This window comes from Quercus robur, chromosome 1 (assembly GCF_932294415.1).
Source record: "Quercus robur chromosome 1, dhQueRobu3.1, whole genome shotgun sequence".
Lineage (NCBI taxonomy): Eukaryota > Viridiplantae > Streptophyta > Magnoliopsida > Fagales > Fagaceae > Quercus > Quercus robur.
In genome coordinates, this window is record NC_065534.1 from 34,483,661 (window position 1) to 34,496,410 (window position 12,750).

The window sequence follows — 12,750 nt, forward strand, 5'->3', positions numbered from 1 at the left end:
AGTTTCAAAAACTTAACAAATCTTCTACAAGTCTCCCAATCATCCTCATTTGGAGGTCTCCTATCATAGTCCCCACCCCAAAAGTGTAGAATATATTCAAGATCTTCATATTCCATTCGCTTAAATGCATGTTCAAACTTTTCAGCATTTTCCAACATTTTATAGGTAGAGTTCCATCTAGTGGCCACATCCAAACATAGAATAGCCTTTGACTCTATTTTCACTTTCTCCACACACCTCTTGAAGGTTTGTAACCTATTTGGAGAAGTTTTCACATATCTAACCGCATGACGCACTCTATCAATTGATTTATTATGATGTTTTAAGCCATCGGTCATAATAAGATTCAGGATGTGAGCACAACACCTCACATGAACAAATTCATTCCCCAAAACAGTACCTTTCCACCTATTAGTAGCTTCTTTCAAGTAACTAATGGCTACGTCATTTGAGGAAGCATTATCCACCTTCAAGGTGAAAATCCCCTTAATATTCCACTCTTCTAAACAAGATTCAACCATTTTGCCAATGGTTTTTCCCTTATGGTTATCAACAATACAAAAATTCAAAATTCTTTTATGTAGCTTCCAATCATCATCTATAAAATGACAAGTAAGACACATGTAATTAAAATTTTGTATTGAAGTCCATGTGTCAGTGGTAAGGCAAAGCCTACGGCCTCTCAAGGCATTTCTCAACTTATCCTTCTCTTCAAAATATATCCGACTCACATCTTTAGCTACCATGAAGCGAGATGGGATATTAAAATTAGGTTGGAAGACATTACAAGACCTTCTAAATCCTTGATTCTCTACAAACCTAAATGGAAGTTCATCCAATATGATCATTTCAGCAAGAACTTTTCCACCCACAACGTTTGTAAAAGTCCTAGGTATTAGATTTCCCTCCTCTACATCCTTGGACAATGGGTCTTGTCCATCATGCAATTCATTATAAAGATATTCAGGACAAATGGGTGTATGGTTTTTTAAATTAGATGTCCCATAAATTTTGCTATCTGCCATGTACTCCTTGCTACAATATATACATCTTGCCTTAGTTCTACCTTTCTCATCTATAAACTTCTCAAAGTGGTCCCAAGCCGTTGATGGTGATTTTCTCTTATTAGGATTAGAAGAAGATATCACCTGCGGTGGACGAGGAGGTCTCATGGTTGGTCTTGTAGTGGCAACATCAGGTTGTGTTGGCTCCATTGAATCCATGACCTAGTACCACACAAAACAAATCAATCATTAAACAATGCATTCACAAGTCAATTTATGCAGCCCCATTTTGGCATAGATCAACAAGTCCACATTTTTCTTATAAAGTAAGCAAATAAGGACAAATGAATTTGCTATTACTAATTCTTAATTCCATTTTATGACAGAGCAAACTTAGAACACCAAAAAATAAATAAGGGACTTAGAATACATAGCTTCATTCTAGCCAGGAACATACGTAGTAGAAAATCTAACCATATCGATAATTTGAATAAATGCCTTTATTCCTGAATTTGGAAATGAGACTGATCTAAAAATTAACCACATTGCATTTAACGCATGTACCTGCCCTATACAACAAGGTAACCAAGATGGACACTTTAACATAGTCATATGAAAAGCTAAGACATGGATGAAAGGTTAGATTTAAAAAAAAAATAATAAATTTTTTTATTGAAATGAAGAGAACCTCATGTACAAATGACTCACCTAAATTTACAATTATTCAATGAACCCTACAACAAAACATGCATCAATGTGACCAAACCTACAGGACCACTCAAACAACGACCTTGTCCACTTATCATGCTTTAACTATATATATATATATATATATATTTTTTTTTTTTTCCTTTTCTTCTCAAATTCATTACAATATAGTTGTTTCCCATGAACTAAAACTAGAAGAAGATATCTATATCAAGAAAACTATTTCGTGTCTCCAAATCTGCAGTTTGATCAAATCAACAAGACCCATATGAATTTTCTCAACCATATATATCACAGAATTTGAGAGATCAAAAGCCGTAACCCATAAATTAGAACTCTAATCATAATCAAAAACTCAAAAACAATTATAAATCACTGGATTTACTCCAATGCAAAAAGCTTAATATGTTTGGATCTCTTTGATTTTTTTTTTTTGACTCAGTTTCATAATCAACCATCTATATCACAAATACAAAAGCCATCCTATCAGACTTTTACAAATAACCATTCAAGTTACAACATAAATTCAAGTGAGGACAATAACACATAAAGGCTAGATCAAACAAGTAATAGACGAATAACTGATAGTTTTTAGACCCCTTAAAAACACAATTGGATTAACCTAGGTAATAAGCCAAGTTGTTACTTAGTCCAATTTAACAAAATTAGGTTATCACAATCAAAACAATCATATCATGCATAGCAGCGGAAAGATAAATAACATAAAGATATGATCACCCAAGAAACCAAACCGATAAAAACCTGGGGAGAATTTAACCTAGCTATCCTCAAGGTAAACCTGAATCCACTATCTTGAAAGAATCGAAGTTCATACAATAAGACTTACAAGCCGCCACGCTCGACTTCTTATTGACACGACCACGTGCAAGCTTCGAATCCACAAACTCCTTCTTTCTTGGATTCACCACTAGATACAAGCATACCCGCTTGTGTTTCTTTAAGCTTCAATGGCAACAACTGAGTTGATTATCAAGGTGTAGATAAAATCTCCTCCTTGAAAACCCTAAGTTTGTGTAAAGGAAAACTCCTCTAGATCTCACAAGAGATTTACACAAACAGCAATATGAACAACACTAAAACGTGGCTAGGGTTTTCCTTTTATACTTAGGACAAATTAGAAAACCCTAAACGTTTTAAACAAACTAGGGCTGAGTTGGAAATTTGCAGAAAAACGCATTCTGCCCGAGATTCGATCGATCGAGTTAGGCCGAAATGCACAATAACTTTTGCATTAGCTCGATTCCAACTTTACATAAAAGATACAACTTTGAGCAAGACTAAACACTTCTAAACATATTATTTTGATCATGGTTTGCCAACAATACACATTAGAGTTCTAAATACATAAAAACCTAAGTCTTTAAAACTTAACAATAACAAAGTTCATAGATGATCAAGCAACTAACCAATGATAAACAACAACAAAAACCCACATATCCCATCAGATCAGAGCTAAAACTGAATATAAAAACATAATAAAAAAATTTTAAAAACAAAGAAAACCCATTAAAATTATAAGAAATTAAGAACGACCCAGATCAAGAAACATGATCATAAATAAAAAAAAAAAAAAAAAAAACTTTTAAAAAATGACTTTGATTTTAGCAAATCCATAAGCAATAACAAAAACCCAATTCCTAAAAACTGAAACAGAAGCAAACCCAGAAGCACAAACGAGTAACACTAATACATTCACTAAACAAATATATATTTACATAAATTAATACAAGAGAGAGAGAAAGGAGGAGGCATACAAGTCCTCTTGCGAGCAACGACTCTTCTGAAGATGGAAACTACGGGGGCCACACCTCACACACAGTGTGTGGGTCTTGTTCCCTTACCCTATTACCCATTTTCAAAACACATAGAGATAAAAATATTAGACACACATAAACACAACAACACTATCACACACACACAAACACAACAACATGGGAAGGATGACTTACACAGAGATAACTGAGGCATTGAGGGAGGCGAAGAGTTAAGGGAGGCGGAGAGAGAACAACAACAGAGTAGGGTTTTTTTCAAAAGAAAAAATCGGGTTCAAACTAGTATATTTATTTGACCTGAGGCCCGACCCGATATTGACCCGAACCCGAAAATAACCCGAAATTAAGACCCGAAACCGACCCGAATATTCTCAGACCCACCCAAAACCTGTCGGTTTGGGTCGGGTTGGGTTGGGTTTTTGGGTGGGCCGGATCCTTGCTCAGTCCTACACCCAGTAAGGTTTTGCCTACAAGTATTTTCCTCATTGTGTTCAAATCGTTGTGTTGAACTTATTTTCCACTGCACTCTAATTTAGTTTAGTGATTTAATTGTACCTTAATCTTATTTACAAGTAATTTGATTAATTAATCAACTTGAGTAATTGAATTAATTAACTTTGGTCAATCTATAACCCAACACAATTAATTAATACATAATTACTAACTCTAATATCTTAGACCCATTAGTTTGAGAAAATATGTGTTCAAAGTTAATGCTTTTGTAATATCCAAATGCACTCATTTTCTTACACGTTATCTAGTTGGGTGAATGTTAAAGCTATCATTAATGTTTGAAAAGATATTCAAGTTATCGGAGAAGTCTAGAATTTTTTTTTTTTTTTTTTTTGAGAAAGAAGTCGACTTATATTATTCCAATGAAACAGCTAAATCAGCCTAAACAAAATAAAAACTGATGGTGGAATATCCTCCATCCATACAACAATATCTGACAAGCTAAGCACTAATCTTGCCAAACAATGTGCAACATTGTTATCCTCTCTCTTCATATGAGAGTAGCATAATTCTGAAAAATTTCTCTCTACTATGTTCACGTCTTGAATGAGTAAACCATATGACGCACAACCTATATTTTTTGACCTCAAGGCTTCCGTAACAACACTTGAATCCCCTTCAATCAAAACTTTGTCCACTCCAACTTCTTCAGCAAACTCAATGGCTCGGGTTGCTGCCATAGCTTCAATCTCCACTGGTTTGTAAGCTTGATTGAGTCGTTGAGCAAGTGATGCGATCATTGACCCATCGTGATCTCTAATCACAACGCTAATACCTGAATGGTTTGAGTTTGAACAAACAGCGCCATCATAATTGATTTTGAAGGAATTAGAGGGAGGGGGCACCCACTGTATTTGACTGGCTGGTACAGACCTTGTAGAATCAATTTGGAATAGAGAAAGAAGAGAAAAAAATTACAACAACTTTTTAATTGTTCCCTCATAAAAATTTGATCTTTGATAACTAAATCTCAGAATAAAAAGTCATCAAAATATGTGTGCCACTCTATTTTAAAGCTAACAATATGGTTTTATTGCACCCAAAAAAGCAATGTGGATTTATTAGCTTTTGGTGCCAAATCAAATTCAAGAGTTATATAAGTTTTTTTTTTTTTTCTTGGATGAATGAATGAATGAATTTATTAAAGAGAAAAAACCTATACAAATAACAATTCAACAACTACTAATGTTGTAACAAAACATACAATTCAACGTCAACTAATGTTGTAACAAATTAAACATATATATTTAGCAACAAGCGATACAAACCACGTACATTAGCTACAAGAAGGTAACAGGCATCATCAACACAACATCCCTCCGTTAAGCCTATTAGGTTTTTAGTTTTGGCTAATTCTAGGAAAAATTTATGTCTTTTGGGTTATGCTTGTATTGTAAGTTTAGGTACTGAAGACCATATTGAAGTTAGAAAAAAAGTTGTAATCAAGCCAGTTTAATTGTTCGAACAAAGTCAAACCTCAACTGAGCCAAGTTGAATATCTTAGTAGAGCAAGACCATTTTCAGTCGAGCAAGATTGAACCAAAGACTTTCATTAGACCTTCATTTAGGGGTGGAGCTAAGGGGGGCAACTCCCCCCCCCCCCCCCCCACATGCGCGACTCCACTAGAAATTTCATATACATATTACCATTAAGCAAATTTAACCTGACATAAAAAACAAAACACTCCACAGTCCACAATTAGAACAATGACAGAAAAAACAAAACACTCCAGACTTGGGAACAGTGAAACTTGACATCAAAAAGATGGAAAAAAAAGTTACTACGTAGTCTTTACACTCCAAAGTCTATATCATACCAATTTTGTTCCATGCTTTTTTTGCCTTATCCCAAATTTACCCTTATCATCACTCACAGACTCATTACACTTTTTCTAGCTAATCACTTTAACTTTCTTAGTAATCTTCAACCACAAGGCTTAAATTATTTGAACAAACTAAATTAGATGTTTAAAATTTATGAATTTAGATTACTATCTTAGATTATTTTTTATTAACAATAAATTGATTATTTTCGTTCATTGATGATATGAAATTAAGAAATGATTAATTTCATTATTATTTATTTTGATTAGCAATTAATTGTTGTTTCTAAAAAAAAAAAACAATTATTTGTTTTTTTTTTTTAATATTGATTAATATTTTTAAAGCCAATTTCATCTTACAATCTTGCCCCTCCTGGACTAAAATCTTGGCTCCGCCATTGCCTTTGTTAGAGGCTTCGTCGAATGAAAATCTATTACAGAAATTTTCATGATGTACTTCCAAAGTAATATATATATATATATATATATATTCTAATAACAATTATTAAGTAAGTTATTATATAATTTCAAATATTTAATATAGTTTTCCAGAAATATATCAAAATTCTCATTCCCAAGATATCTTTAACTTCAAACACATGAAAAGGGGTGACCGATTAATCCTCAAAACACATGCACAGAACCAACTACGGGAACTATCTTCGTCTTTTGTCGGAGGTTAGTACGAGAATTTTACCATTTTCTAAATAGATCAACCCTTTGATTTGAGCAATGGGGATCAACTTCCAATACAGGAAAGGGTGGTTTAGTAATATTATCAATACTATGTTTCACAAGAAAGTTGCACCCCCTACTATTTATTTAGTATTAAAAAAATAATAATAATAAACAAACAAACAAACAAAAACCTAGAGTTTTTGTTTTAGACCCCCATATCTTAACCTCGAAGTAGGGCAAGGACATCCCTAAGATTTAAAGAAGCCCAATCCTCTCAAGTTATTCTTTATTATAAAAAAGAAAAACATTATGTTCAGTTGAAGATAGGAGCTACTAGTTTTCATGTGATAAATTATTACTTGTTCCAAAAGTTTAAATAGTTAAAAAAATGTTAACTTTTTAATAATTAATCATTATAATAATATTCTCTTTCATGTGTGGATCCAAATTCCTTTAAATTGGGAACCAACATGTGAGACTTCTAACATTTTAAATAGAATAATATTAGAGATGCAAATTATTTTACAAACTACTGATGTGGTCAGTGATTATTGGTAAATGAAAATGTGATATTAATAGTGGGTCTAGATAAAAACTAATAAGAGGTTGACCACAATAATATTTTGTAAAAATATTGTCAAATAATTTGTGACTGTAGCATTACTATTTTAAATATAAGGTAGACTGGAGATATGATTCGAATTTAAGACCCCTTATTCTAATACCATAATAAATTATCACTTGTCCAAAAATTTAAGTTATTAGAAAATGATAAATTTAGTCATTTAACCATTATTATAATAATATTGAATGAATACTTTTAGATAGGTTGTAGTGACAGTTTATATAATATTTTGTTACTTTTAATTAGTTAACATAAACTTCTTGAGGGCATGAATTAAAATGATTTGCAAAGTTATTTTTTAATTAAAAATTTTAGGGTTTAATTGAATTACTCAAAAGTACAAGAAAACTATATAATTATCCAAGTCTTTAGTTAAAAATATTTAATTATGAAGTACATGATTTGAATGCTAGTATCATTGAACCGAAAAAGAAAAAGCATATCTTTGTCTTTCTAATTCTTTTGCTACGGAAAAGAAAAGCAATTCAAGACATTGGAAGGTCATGGAAGAGAGAAAAAGCTTATGCTTACATTTATTATTAAAAAAAATCAACTAATGGCATACCTAATGACCGTTAAAGTTTGGGCTTGTCAGGTCACCAGTCTTATTATGTTTGTCTAATTGGAATAGAGGGATCAGTTGTTGTTAAGGCTGGTGTAACCGCAAGTTAAGTCTTGTGAAGCTTAAGATACGACCTAAGAAGCTTCCAAATGAAACCCCCATCAGCTTTATTAAAATCTATATATTCATATTTCGGCTGTCCTTCATCAACAAGCTTTTGCAGTTAGCTCGTATGCTTGAGAAAAAATTGCGTCAATTGAGGTTCCCCAACTATTCACCTATGATCTGTCCTCATGAAAATCTAAAAACTATGCATTCATCTGCCTCTAAAACGACTGCTGGATGAAAACCCTTCATTTTGCTTTCTTACTAAGAATATGTTTGAGAAAGTTACATAAGAACAGTGTCATTCACATGCTTCAATATTATTGGTGAAATTTTTAATTACAAACAATCTGAGAAGTAAAAGTGTAAAACAACATCAAACCAAAAGTGAAATATGTGTCAAAAAAAAAAAAAAAAAAAGTGAAAGATGTTGAAAACTTAAACTTACTTGATTTGGAATGTCATTGTTTTCCCTACTAATGAGAATTTTAACATACACATTATATAATATCGTTGTTGATATTCTAAAGTCACGTGTCCATAGATTCTTTCAATTATTGTATTTGTCTGAATTTGTGTTACTTTATGTAACCCACAAAAGGGTTTGTAAATTTTTAATGTGGGCATGACTTAAAACACAAACCCACTTCATTCCATATCCCAATCTATGACACCATATTTTAAAAATAAATAACCATAAAGTAAATAATTTTCAGGAGCATTGCTTTTTCACTGTGCTTTGTTAGCATTCAAAGAGAGTTTTTACTTTTTATTATCCTTTTCCTTTTTTCTCCGTTATTGCTAATCAATCAATCACGGAAGTAGGTCAAAATCACTTCTGTTCAGTTTAAGAGCCATAAAATCATAGCAAGGAAAAGTTTTGACTTGAACAGAAAGGAGGTCAAATAAAATAGATTGTCTTTGACACCACTCTATAGTTGTTCTAACAACTGGTCCCATTAAAATTGTTATTTAAGCTCTTCTATGTATACTTTTGCCAAGTTAACTTCTATCACCTACTCAACCAAACACCCTTCCTTCTCCCCTATATAAACACTAATTACGTACCTTTGAGGTACACAGACTCAAGTGTACGTTTTGGCTAGCACCAAAGAACATACTAAAAGAGCATCAGGTTAGAGACACAAAAAAATGGGTGTGGCTCTTATTTCCTCTCCAGCATTTCCCAGCGTCTTTCTATTCTCATTGATTACAGTTTGTCTCATTCCTGAGCTCACACTGGCTGCAGGCATTACCAGGCACTACAAGTTTGATGTATGTTTTGCACACCTTGGTACCTAAATTATTAAGAAAATACTGTAGCAAATCTTTTAAAAAATTGATTATACATTTTTTTTTTTTGGGTTCTTTCTTGCTATTAACACTTTTGACTTATCTTGTAGATCAAATTACAAAATGTTACACGACTGTGCCACACAAAGAGCATTATTACTGTAAATGGGCAGTTTCCTGGGCCTCGCATTGTAGCTAGGGAGGGTGATCACCTTCTTATCAATGTGGTTAACCATGTCCAGAACAACATCTCCATCCATTGGTAATAAATCTATACCAAGTTTTGTGCACTCATTTAAAGTTATGAAACAACTAATATAGTTATAAAATATATAGTTCCTAGCTTAAATTTAACTCCATGTTCTAATTTGCAATTGTGATAAATATATTTAAAACAGGCATGGAATTCGACAGCTTCAAACAGGGTGGGCTGATGGACCAGCATATGTGACTCAATGTCCCATACAAATTGGCCACAGTTATGTGTACAACTTCACCATTGTTGGCCAGAGAGGCACTCTTTTTTGGCATGCCCACATTTCATGGCTAAGATCAACTGTCTATGGTCCTCTAATCATTCTTCCCAAGCGTGGTGTTCCTTATCCATTCACCAAACCCTTCAATGAAGTTCCCATTATCTTTGGTAAGTTAGACATGCGTTCATATTAGTTCTTAAATTGATGATTTTTTGAAAGTTGATAAAAGTATAGTTATAGCTAGAAAAATAAATAAATAGAAAAGTTAACAAATACTTTAATGGCACTGGTTTAGAAGAATTTTTTTTTTCAAATTTTTTTTGGAAAAAGAATAAAACAATTGACTTCTTTTTACCGTTTTTTCAAATTCTCATGAAAATTGTATTAAAACTTTCCTAAAATGATTTATGAACAAATGTCATAAAGAAACCTTTAACAAAACACATAAATAATTTTTTTTTAAATAATAAAAGTATAATTGTGCCTAGAAATAAGTATCTAACAATGAGATTTTAAAAAAATTGTACGCAAGTCAAAAAGTTGAAAAAAAAGCTAATTTATTCACATGTATCCATTTCCTCATTGATATATATACTAACACAAACTTTGATACCAACAAATTTCAGGAGAGTGGTGGAATGCAGATCCTGAAACAGTCATTACCCAAGCTCTGCAAACAGGAGGTGGCCCTAATGTCTCTGATGCATATACCATCAATGGACTTCCAGGGCCACTATATAACTGCTCAGCCAAAGGTATCAAATGCTATATGGAATATTTTCAAATGTTTCAAGAACTGTTGTATAGGTCAACTTAACATGTTGTATAAATGTGTCTTCGCATGCAGACACATTCAAGCTAAAGGTGAAGCCTAGGAAGACTTACCTTCTTCGGTTCATCAACGCAGCACTCAATGACGAGCTATTTTTCAGCATTGCAAACCACACCCTCACAGTTGTTGAAGCAGATGCCGTTTATGTTAAACCTTTCGAGACCAACACGCTTCTCATAGCCCCAGGACAAACCACAAATGTTCTTCTTAAGACCAAACCCAATTTCCCAAATGCCACATTCTTCATGACTGCTAGACCATATGTGACTGGCCTGGGCACTTTTGACAATTCTACTGTTGCAGGTATCTTAGAATATGAATTTTCATCCAAAACAAAAAGCCACTCATCAAACATTTCCATCAAAAAGCTTCCACTCTTCAAACCAGTTCTCCCTCCTCTCAATGACACTTCCTTTGCTACAAATTTCTCAAACAAACTTCGTAGCTTAGCAAGTGCTCAATTCCCTGCTAATGTCCCACAAAAAGTTGACAAGCGCTTTTTCTTCACAATAGGCCTTGGAACAAACCCTTGTGATCAGAATAACCAAACCTGCCAAGGTCCTAATGGAACAAGGTTTGCAGCTTCTATCAATAACATATCTTTTGCAGTACCAACCACAGCTCTTCTACAAGCCCATTTCTTTGGTCAATCAAATGGAGTTTACAACCCCAACTTTCCTATCAGTCCCTTAATTCCCTTTAACTATACTGGCAACCCTCCAAACAACACTATGGTGAGCAATGGGACAAAGCTAGTGGTTCTGACTTTTAACACTAGTGTAGAGCTTGTCTTGCAGGACACAAGCATTCTTGGCGCTGAGAGCCACCCTCTACATCTGCATGGCTTTAATTTCTTCGTTGTTGGGCAAGGTTTTGGGAACTTTGATCAGAATAAAGACCCAGAAAACTTCAATCTTGTCGACCCAGTTGAAAGAAACACCGTGGGTGTGCCTTCAGGGGGTTGGGTTGCTATCAGGTTTTTAGCAGATAACCCAGGTGAGAAATGAAGAACATCATATAATAAAATATAGTTGGACACATACAAATCTAATATAATAAAAAATATTACACCTAAGATCAAAAAAAAAAAAAAAAAACAATATTACACCTACTACAAATTTTATTACATAAGCAATCAATTGCATTCATAAATTTAATGTGTCAATATTTAAATACAAAACAAACAAAAAATAATTAATAATTTTTTTAGTTTATATATATATTGTAATTTTGAGAGTAACTTTAACATGTTAACATTTTATATTAGGAAAAGTACCTTCAAGAAAATATTAAAGAAAGTTGGCTATACTAGGTGATTAGGACATCAATACCTATATAGCAATTGAATCCAGCACGCATAGTAACTTTCATTAAACCTTTATTTTATTTTTTGGTCTCATAAGAACAATTAGATTTGCTTTTACAGCTTTTGTTCAAGTTTATAAAATAATGAAATTGTCGCTGACTTGTTTGAAACTGATGATGATACGCTGACAATTGTATATATATGTGGCAACAGGAGTATGGTTCATGCATTGCCACCTGGAGATCCACACAAGCTGGGGTTTAAAGATGGCTTGGCTAGTCTTAGATGGAAAGCTCCCAAATCAGAAGCTGCTTCCTCCACCAGCAGATCTTCCTAAGTGTTGATCTTTGACTCACTTCTTGATTCACAGCAACTAGAAATTGCCCCCATTATCCTTTTTAACTTATTTTAGTTTTTTGGCCCTGCCTCGGCATTTTTTTTATTGATCTTCAATAAGTATTTTGTTCATCCATATGGAGCTAGGTATAGAAAAAGAGTGGGAGTTTTTTTTTGTAACAATTTCAAATTAAGTGTTAGTGTGAAGCCTCAATAAATTCCCTCAATAATATTGCCGGACAATGTATTACCATTATTTTGTTTCAATTACAAATTTTTATACTCGATATGTGTTTAGCATTTGCTCTTGGAATGTGAATCTTTATTTCTTAAAGCATGGTCAACTGTCTAGGAGCCGAGCTATATAAAAATCACTACATAAAATGTTTCTATTTGTGACGAAACTTTTCCAACTGATAAGAAAAGAAAGATACTTCTATTCTGTCATCGAAAATTACACCATAAATAATACTTCATTAGCGATGAAATCATGATTTTTCAATAGCAAGTCTATTTTGTCGGAAATTACTCGCCAAATATTGAAACATTTGTAACAAAAAAAAAGTTTCTATCAAAAATGTCTACATTAATTTTTTCACTGTTATTTGCAACAAAAAAACGTTTTGGTAGTTGTTAATGGTTAAAAATATTTTATGAAAAGAAAGTATTAATGACGGAATGATAGATCCATCACAA

At 33.0% G+C, this 12,750-nt stretch overlaps 1 protein-coding gene across 1 annotated transcript; it reads left to right on the top strand.

The window, feature by feature from the left end:
• Positions 1-8,886: 8,886 nt before the first annotated feature.
• Positions 8,887-12,343, top strand: LOC126732796 (laccase-17-like). Its single transcript, XM_050435826.1, has 6 exons — positions 8,887-9,086; positions 9,215-9,366; positions 9,503-9,747; positions 10,207-10,335; positions 10,428-11,408; positions 11,932-12,343. The coding sequence occupies exons 1-6, from the start codon at positions 8,964-8,966 to the stop codon at positions 12,060-12,062; spliced, it is 1,761 nt and encodes a 586-aa protein (XP_050291783.1). The 5' UTR covers positions 8,887-8,963; the 3' UTR covers positions 12,063-12,343.
• The last annotated feature ends 407 nt before the right edge of the window (positions 12,344-12,750 follow it).